Source organism: Salvia splendens, chromosome 10 (genome assembly GCF_004379255.2).
Source record: "Salvia splendens isolate huo1 chromosome 10, SspV2, whole genome shotgun sequence".
Lineage (NCBI taxonomy): Eukaryota > Viridiplantae > Streptophyta > Magnoliopsida > Lamiales > Lamiaceae > Salvia > Salvia splendens.
Window position 1 is genome coordinate 22,397,880 of NC_056041.1, and position 9,915 is coordinate 22,407,794.

At 38.9% G+C, this 9,915-nt stretch overlaps 1 protein-coding gene across 1 annotated transcript; it reads right to left on the reverse strand.

Moving 5' to 3' along the window:
* Window positions 1-4,348: 4,348 nt before the first annotated feature.
* On the reverse strand, window positions 4,349-8,780 carry LOC121752521 (ATPase 11, plasma membrane-type-like). Its single transcript, XM_042147641.1, has 18 exons — window positions 8,721-8,780; window positions 8,520-8,639; window positions 8,337-8,435; window positions 8,112-8,249; window positions 7,906-8,040; window positions 7,593-7,772; window positions 7,076-7,519; window positions 6,870-6,992; window positions 6,697-6,801; window positions 6,479-6,623; window positions 6,240-6,404; window positions 5,909-6,147; window positions 5,785-5,817; window positions 5,631-5,712; window positions 5,382-5,542; window positions 4,884-5,276; window positions 4,516-4,694; window positions 4,349-4,442 (listed from the first exon to the last, which is right to left on the reverse strand). Exons 1-18 carry the CDS (start codon window positions 8,778-8,780, stop codon window positions 4,349-4,351), a joined length of 2,895 nt encoding a protein of 964 aa, XP_042003575.1.
* Between the last annotated feature and the right edge of the window lie 1,135 nt (window positions 8,781-9,915).

Sequence of the window (9,915 nt, forward strand, 5' to 3'; positions counted from 1 at the left end):
CCTAGCCCTCGGAATTGGGCAACCCTATGGGAGTGAATGAACCCTAAACCCTTAACGACTGACCTATTCATGAAATTCTATAACATATACAAATAAACCCGCTCATAAAACCTATACATTGCCGTTCGCATATCATGCATTATATAATCAATACCATCCATTATCTAATAACATTTGACGCATTACTTGTAGCGGTTTAAACTACTAACCTAGCCATACCGAAAATTAAATCTTAAAGGAATGCCTCATACTCGCGGTCCTTTGTAGAGGTTGTGTTTCTCACAGTATACTACACACCTAGCCCCCATAATTGGGCAACCCTAGGGGAATGAATGAACCATAAACCCCACATTAAAAAACTGGCAATCATGTTTCAATATAAAGCTACGCGCTATGAATGTGCAACCCCAGATGAATTACTGCAGCTCGTGTATTTGGACAACGTTAATTAGACTTAGAGAAAACAAGACACGTGCGCCAAACATCAAAACACGGCATAAGTTAAATTAAACGGGTCAAGATAAATGTTCATTGCATATCACATATAATGCATTACAGAAACTACACTCTGCATTATACTATACAATATGTAGATTATGTATATCACATATAATGCATCGTCGTCTTCGTCTTCATCGAAATTTCGATCGACAACATCGTGTTTGACGTGAGGATTTTGATTTTTCCTCTGATAATTCCTCAGCAGATCTCTCGCCACCTCCTCGATGCGGCGGTTTTGATCCATGACGGGCGCCATGAGCTCTTCGTTGATCACGCTTCTGATGCTGTTCATGTTGTTGTGATTCTTCGTGGAAACGTCGCGATTTGGTGATGATTTGTTGCTGATTTCTGATTATAGTGATTTGTGGCGGCGATCGTCGTCGACAATCACGCTGACCGGAGATAATCTCACGGATCTCTTTGCGCCGGCGGAGTGGTTGCCTCTAGAAGACGGCGTTTTGCTGAGGCAGGATCGGGAGAACGACGAAGCGGAGGAGCACGTCGATGCGTTTGTGGATTTCAGCGACGGCGACACGTCACCACCGATTTTGCTCTTCTTCATGTTTCCGCTGGCGAAGAGCGAGTTCAGGAATTCGGCGAGTTTGCCGCCGGGGGAAATCGGCTGCTTCACCTTCTTCAATTAAACCCGGACGAATGGAGTAACAATTCAACGAAATCTGCATAAAATATTTTGCTAAACTGCTGGAATACTCTACCGCTGAAATCATAGAGCATTCCATAACTAACTCCAAATGCTAATGTCTATTAAGCCCTTTACACGTTAAATATTAAGAGAATTAACTAATTTCAGCCAAATATTTTAACCATCCGATCACTACAAATCCATGGATGAGATTAAGAAGGAGATTGGATTAATAAGGGGAAAAGGATTTGAATACAATCCTATATATCTTATATATATATATATATATATATTATAATATAGCTAAAATTATGATAATTTTAATTATAGTTATTTATACCAAAATTAAGTAGTACTCGATATGATTTATAATTTTATATCATTTTTAATACATTGTAAATAATAATAATGATAATAATAATAGTAATAATAATAATAATGCATTAAATATGTAAGAATCCTAAAACTGGGAAAACGAATACCTAAGAAATGTTAAGATTCAGAATCCTGGAAAGTTGTACTAACTTTCCATGTTCTCGGGATTCTGATTACTTTCCCAATTTAATTAAAAACCGAAACAAACACATGAATTTAAAGTTTATGGAATCAGATTACTTTCCCAGATAAAATCCTGACCACCAAACATGGCCTTACATTATTAAAATTTGTTATCACATGATAAAATCTGATATTCCATCCGTCCCATAAAACAGACATTTGGAATGGCATGAGTTTTAATACTTAATTGGTAAAATAAGAGAGGTAGAAAGAAAAAATAATTGGATTATGGATAATGGAAAGTCGGACAACTTCATTTGAGAGGAAGAAAATAAGAAATTACCAATAAAAGAGAGTACAGGCCAAAATGAAAAAAGCTCTATTTTATAGGACAGTGGGAGTATCACGGAACTAGAACTTGTTATAACAAGGTTAATAGTTAATCAAAATTTAAATTTAAATAATAAAAAGTGTAATACCTTTTTAAATAATAAAAATAATAATTTCTTAACGAGTAGCTCAAACATACCCCAAAATATTCAATTTTTTATTGGATCAACCCGATAAGAATTCAAACCCAAAAAAGCTTGATCCAAGCCTATTAATTTCGTACATGTTTGTATCGTATCGAAAATTACTAGCTCTAAATGCAAAATGCTATTTCCATCTATTTATATTCCCAATATTTGCAGCATTATCTAAAAACAAAAGAGAAGAATAATGCACCAATCTAAAAAAAGAGAAGAACAATGTAGCTTTAATAGACATGGTTGAAGTAGTTAAAGATAGACGTGGACTAATTTCACTGCGTCCAACATTAAAATAGATACAATCCATTTTCCACCGTTTGGCTAAGATAGACGCTAGGTAATAGATTGGATTTATCCGATAATATGACCTTATTCGATCCCCATTTTTTTTTACTTTTATTAAAAGTCATAATCTTATAGTGTATTAGTGCATTGTTCACTTAAAATATTAAACACTTTAATGGAAAAAAAAACTAAATGCCAATGTTGGTCTTTAACATATTGCGATTTTTTTATTTTAGTTCAAAACATTATCTTTTGAATTATTCGGTCCCTCACAAATAAAAACGGGTCACATTTGGTCCATTTTGGACGGTTTAGTCAAAAATTTGACGGTCAACGCCAATTAACTTAATTTTGACTGGATTAACAATTTTAACACAATAATGTATTCTACCTATTTGATTTTAAACATATTGTCTTTGTTCATCCATCATCTCATCCCCTCCATCCCCAAAAAAGGCCCCAATCCACAGTGACGTCCGACAGCAAGACTAGGGAAGTGGGTGGCGGAGATCCGCGAGCCGCAAAAGCAAACGCGGCACTGGCTCAACACCTTTTCCACTGCCGAGTATGCAGCTCACCCCTACAACCTCATCGCTTACATTCTCGTCATCGCGGAGGAAACGAATCTGACGTGGTGGAGGCATTTGCGGAACGAATTGATGGAATTCGACGACGACTTGGATTTGTTGGAGACTAGGGAAGAAGTCGGCGTCAGAGGTGGCGGCTGTGATGGCGAGGTCAGCGGCGGCAAGTATGGCGGAGGGGGTAAAGGGGAAAGATGATGTTGGCCTCTAGGGCTCGCTGCCTCCCTTCCTCGGAAAGCTCACATCTCTCCGAACTTTGGAGGTCCAAAACAACCCGCTCTCCGGCGCCCTCCCGAGTCTCGCCGGGTTGAACTCTCTGAAAACGCTCTCCGTCAACAATAACAAGTTCACCTCCTTCCCTCCCGACTTCTTCGACAGTATGACCTCTCTGAAAGAGGTCTCCATGGATTACAATCACTTAGCTTTGAGTTAATTAGATATTAGACATTAATAAAATATATTTATTAACTTAATCCGGTCAAAATGTAATTAAAATTCGTTGACCGTCAAATTTTTGACGGAACCGTCCAAAATGGACTTAATGTGACCCGTTTTTATTTGTGAGGGACCGAATAATTCAAAAGATAATGTTTTGGACCAAAATAAAAAAATCGCAATATGTTAAGCACTAAAATGAGCCTTTAGTAAAAAAAATTAAACACTTTATTGATTTGTGAATAATTAATTTTGTTTCATTAGATTATTATGTAATTTTTCAATATATGAGATTCATGTAACTTATACTCTAGAGGGTGTAATCAAATGCAAATTTTAAATATTATACAAAACTTAAAACTATAATTTGGATTGTTGGAAAATGTCAACAGATGATAAAATCATAGCAACAAAAAATGTCAACACAGTTTCAACGGTTGATGCTTTGTTGACATTTTTTACTTCGAATGAAAGAGCAAATTTCCGCAACAGTGTCATTACAAATTATTTGATGGCCCATCTATCTTCATGTGACATATACAAATGTCTAAATGGCAATTTGTTGGTATCAAATCTATAATGTTGCAAGTAACATAATATTGTCCACAGAATTATTTGCACAAACAATGAAGAGGAAATTGCAACAACATCATAACTGAAGTAGCTAGCTAACACTACTAATTCATATCCATTCTCAATATCTCTTCTACTTTTGGCCAATCTGTTGCTCCAAAACTTAACTTCAAGCAAAATACAATGAAAGGTGAATAAATGGATAAAAATACATATGCATACAGTCTTATTAATTTGACTCTTTCTGTGGATGGATGAATGTATTACACTAACATAGCTTCAAGGGGGGATATATATGATCACACAGTGTAGTGTGGATTGACATCAATGTCTAAACCCCTCAACTTTGCAAAGGACTCCACCTTCCCTTTCAATGTGTGCAGCTCCCTCAACCTATAAAATGAAGAAGCAATCATGTAAGTATTTCAGTTTTGGAAAACATTAATTTTTGTACATTTAGACTGACCTTGCAACTTCAGCGCGTTTCTTTGCTTCCTCGGCCATGATGTTCATCTCCCTCGAGGTGTTTTTGTCGCTGAACATTTTGGTTTCTGCCGATTGCAGACCGTGTATGGTTCTCTGTTCTGCTGCCCACGCTGCTTCTCGTGCCTCCTTTCCGAAATCCCTTTGGGAGTTGAAGGCAGTCTGAAACCAAAAATATAAATAGCTAGTGATGTGATGAGTTGCTATCTATTTGCGAACTGCTAACTATGTCAATAGCCTATGTTATAGATGTCAACACGAAACTATTTATATGTTGCTACAAATGGCTTCGTGTTGACCTAGTTAGCAGTTAGCAGTTTAAGATAGTATGTTGATATAAGTAGAACAAACCCTTTGGTTAAGAAGAAGATTCCATGCTCTCCCACTGAGAGCATATCTGACTCCAAATTTGATAGGATCAAGCAGCAAGTATGACAGGATGTTGTACAACCAGATCACACCACACCATCCCCACCCTATTCTCTGTATTCCAAACATGCCGCACGTCACCTCTGCGGATAATAAGGTTGCAACCAGTTGTGCAATGATGAACGCCGCCACAAGGAGGAGACCGGGCCTCTCTGTGTAGGACCACCCTCTCGACCGAGTCACAAATATCAATGCCTGGCTGATGGTGCTCACTTGAAGGTACACAGCAGACGACAGCTTCTCTTTCACTTCTTTTGACCTTTCGTCTATTAGTTCGCCGACGTGCTTGCTGAAATCTTCCACATGGAAATGTTTCTGATCAAAATCATTAGCACGACGTAGTTAGATCAATTATTTACGGATGCATGCTTTTATAATCTAAAGGAATTGTTGCGCGATGCAAGATGCGTCTTTAATTACCGCAAAAAAGTCTGTTTCGTAGGCTAAGTAGAAGAATATAACCGTCATGAGAGCAAGGTAAGCTCCTAGAACAATCCCGGTCGCGAAAATTTCACTCAATTTCCAACAATCTGGCATTGGAGATGGCCTAACTCTGTCTTTTGAAATTGTCATAATAGTACCTAAATTGAAGAAAAATGTATAGAAAACACGAACACGAACACAAACATGAACATGTAGATAGAAAGCAATACGGGCACACATTGTTACCATCATTAAGAATTGCAATGACAAGAACCATAAAGGGAGGGAAATCGAACTTCCAAAACGCTGTGAGCAACATGAATCCCATCTGTGCGAGTATGCATCATCAGTATTTATGAAAAACATTCGTATTGTTAAAGAGGAGTGGTTGTAAGGTTACCACTATACGAATTGTGATCGACACAGCGTATATCTGCCAAACAAAAAAAATTAAGGATCAAAATCATTGACCTTGCAAATTAGGAAGAATTAGTTAAGAAGTGTTAGTTAAGTTTAATGGTAACTGTGTAGTTCTTCATCCTCTGGAAGATTGCTCGGCTCGTTAAGACAGCACTGATGATGACGCTCAGACCTGGCTCGGTGAGGACTATGTCTGAGGCACTGCGAGCAGCGTCAGTGGAATCTGCAACCGCGATTCCTATGTCTGCGATCTTCAGCGCTGGCGCGTCGTTCACTCCATCCCCTGTCATCCCACATATGTGCTTCCTTGTTTGCAAGATCTTCACAATCTCGTACTTGTGTTCTGCAGCCATGAATGTTTGGTAAAATCATACTGGCAAAGCATTGTTCAGTTGGTAAGACGCTGTCTGTCTCAAGTAGTAATAGTGTGATTACCTGGAAAGACGCCAGCGAAGCCATCAGCTTTCTCGATAAGGTCCTCCACGGGCAGAGCAGCAGCCGATGAGTCCTTGTGGTCTCCAAGCAATGATGAGGAAGGATACATGTTGGTGCCCATTCCAAGCCTCCGTCCGGTCTCCTTTGCAATTGCTAGCTGATCACCTAATCAAGATCAACATTTAAATTTCTTGTAATGTTTCATATCGAGAATGTTCAAATAATGTCGTATAACGAACCGGTTATCATTTTAACACTAACTCCAAGATCAAGAGCTTTTCTGATAGTCTCTGCACTGTCGTGGCGAGGTGGATCAAAGAGAGGGAGAAGGCCAAGGAATTCCCATGGACCGCCAGTGCTTTCTTTCGTTCCTTCCGGGACTTCCTAAAACGTATGATTTTACGTTAGTAAATAAGGTAGTACTACTATTTATACATCTAATCTGTAGAAAAGTAACCTGGCGAGCAACAGCAAGCGATCTGAGACCTCTCTCAGCAAATTTATCGATGATAGAGTGCACTTTGTTTGCAATTTCTGATCTGTTATACGCGAGGTTAAGAATCTGCAGGCGCGGATGTTTTCGCGTTAGTAATATCGTACGTAAATAAATGGCTGAATTGGACTTATTACCTGCTCCGGAGCACCTTTGCTCACTCTTTTCTTTTTTCCATCACTGTCTAAGTAGGTGAGTGCAGTCCTCTTGTCGGTCGGGTTGAACGGGAGGAAGTGAAGTTCCGTTATCCCAGCCCTCGCCTTCAGTTAAAGAAACAGGCATGAATCGAAGCCACATTTATCGGATTGGGACAGATAAAGTATAGTAGATTGCATTAGGCTACCTCTTTAGGATCATCTAACATTGAAACAATGGCGCAGTCAATCGCGTCTTGATTCTCTAACCGGGAAGCTCTTGCAGCCATCAAGACGACCATATCTTTGTCAACGTCTTTGGCAAATACCTCAACGATGTTTTTGTCGACGCTAAGTTTGTTGAGAGTTAGAGTGCCGGTTTTGTCACTGCAGAGAACATCCATCCCAGCCATTTCCTCAATTGCTGTCATTCTCTTGGTGATGGCGCCCTGCTGCGAAAGCCGGTGGGAGCCAATAGCCATGGTGACAGATAGAACCGTGGGCATCGCGATGGGGATTCCACCGATCAACAGCACAAGAAGGTTCTCTATCGCGTCCCGGAATTTCCTATGCTGGCATGCGAGCACGATCACTTCAAACACCATGCCGGTCGCGATAGAGCAGATGCAGAAGTTTCCGATTGATGTCAACACCTAATGGTCATTGGAAAACATTTATTGGCGAACGGAATAAAAAGAGACAGAAAGAGACATGAAAGTAGAAAACCTGCTGAAAATGGCCAACATGAGTGGTGTTTTCGACAAGATGAGCCGCCTTACCGAAGAAAGTATGGACTCCAGTGGCAATCACAACTGCTTCAATCTCACCTTGCTTGCATGTCGAGCCCGAGTACACCCCATCACCGGGATGCTTCGTCACCGGCAGTGACTCTCCTGTTAAAGCCGACTGAAACATACACAACATATCACTTCATAACATAACTCATAAAATTTGGGTCATAAAATTGAAATATTATCTTAAAATTAAAATAATTAAGATTTTGAAGAATGTAAGTTGTAAGAACATAAAAGAGACTAGCCTGATCAATCTTTAAAGGATCTCCTTGGAGTAATCTTGCATCCGCAGGAATTATATCCCCGAGTTTTATGCTAATAATATCTCCCGGAACTAAAACTGCTGCATCTTCCTCGTTCCATTTCCCGTCGCGTAAAACCTTCACAGAGGGAGATGAAATTTGAGAATCAAATTAATTGGAAAAGTACTAAACACAAGCTTTTAAATCACCTTTGCTTTAGGAGCCAACCGCGCCATAAGAGCTGCAGCTGCATTTCCAGCGTTATTCTCCTCGATAAAACTTATGGTTGAATTCACAATAAGAAGACCCATAATCCCAACGAAATCGCTATAATCAACGTTATTTTTCTGCAACGCAAACACTTTCATTACGCATATATGTAGGAGTAATTAATTTCATTTCCTTATACTTATTACTCATGTTCTTCACTTTACCTTTCCATGAGGAATAGCAATAGCAATAATAGCTGCTGCTTCCATCACCCAAGAAAGAGGATTCCACATGAACCCCAAAAACTTCAGTATTTTATTCTCCTTCATTTATCACACCAAACACAAAATATTAGCTAGCTAGCTAGTAAGGCTAAATATCGAATACTAATATCAAAATATTAATACCCTTTTCTCTTCGAGTTTATTGTGACCGAACACTTGAAGCCGTCTCTCCACCTCATCCGAGCTGAGTCCCTCTTCCGTGCACTTCAATTTATCAAGAACTTCTTCGATAGGGATATTCTCCTGAGAGACGACATATACTTACGAAATATATACATGCAACAATAATATGTAAATAATCAAGAAATATAAACTTTTAACTACCAGATCAATAGTTTCATTGTTGATGGCCTCTAGAGCTGCAGTGGTTTTGTCCATCTCCATTGCAACAAGCTAGAGACGGTGGTAGGCTTCTTTTGTAGTTGCAGAAGAGAAAGCAAGAAAGAATGCATATATACATATAGCATAGTTGGTGTAAACAAGAGAGTGCATGCAAAGACAGAAGAGTCGGGGTTGGCAGCAAACAGTAAGAGCCAAAGGAGGAGTGGACGAGGAGACCCTCTGAACCTCCGTCAACAAAGCATGCATACATCCATGTTTCTTGACCTATAAATTTATTTTATTTATCAACAAGAATTGTGATACTGCGAGTTTAATGTATACAATGCTGCAGTGTTAGATACTTATATATATTTTTGGTTTGCTTCAAATATTTCAAGAACGGCTCCTCGAATATACTGAACCCTATGTACGACAACACTCAAGATTGGCACTACTCATCTAACTTACTCCATTTAATAGACGACATACGACAAAACGTGAATTTTATCGATTATCTGTCCAACTTATGTGTTTTCATATTCAAATTTCAAAGATGCCGTTAATTGAGTAGGAGTATTTTAAAATTATAATATTCTCCCAAAATTAATACTCTTTTCGTTTCGTCCATGATTAATTGAGGCAATCCAAAATTAATATAGTGGAAACACTACCAAAAAAACACTGTTTCCCGACCAACACTCGCCAAGCACCTTACTTGTGCTCGGAAACTACCGAGCACTTTTACCCTTGCTCTGCAAACCAACGATTACTTTACTTGTGCTCGGCAACCCAGAGAGCACTTATAACTGTGCTTGGAAATTACCGACCACTTCTACTTGTGCTCGGCAACATAGCAAGCACCTTTAGTTGTGCTCGCAAAATATGTAACAAAGATTAAAATGCCAATATGATTTCAAAAACTACAATTAAAGAAGAAGAATGGAGATACTTAAAGATAGAAAAATATATTAAAATAATAATAAAAAAAAATCGCCATGCTGAAATGGCGTGCAATAGCGCAGCGAAACCTCCGCTCGTGGCCGGTCCGAACGGTTGATACGGATTATAAACCAATTATTTGATTCAAGTTTTTGCGAGAACGATTAGTTTCATTAAAAAAATTGGTCGTGGTATCGAACACAATCGTATCAACTATTAAATCATCTATAAAACCACCGAGCACCTTTACCCGTGCTCG

What these genes read in the sequence shown, in the direction of transcription:
- LOC121752521 (XM_042147641.1), bottom strand. Translation starts at nt 8,780, where the DNA reads ATGGAGATGGACAAAACCACTGCAGCTCTAGAGGCCATCAACAATGAA. An exon ending in CGCTTGCTGTTGCTCGCCAG is followed by an intron (nt 6,624 to 6,696) that starts GTTACTTTTCTA and finishes CATACGTTTTAG; the next exon opens with GAAGTCCCGGAAGGAACGAA. An exon ending in AGAGGATGAAGAACTACACA is followed by an intron (nt 5,818 to 5,908) that starts GTTACCATTAAA and finishes TTTGTTTGGCAG; the next exon opens with ATATACGCTGTGTCGATCAC.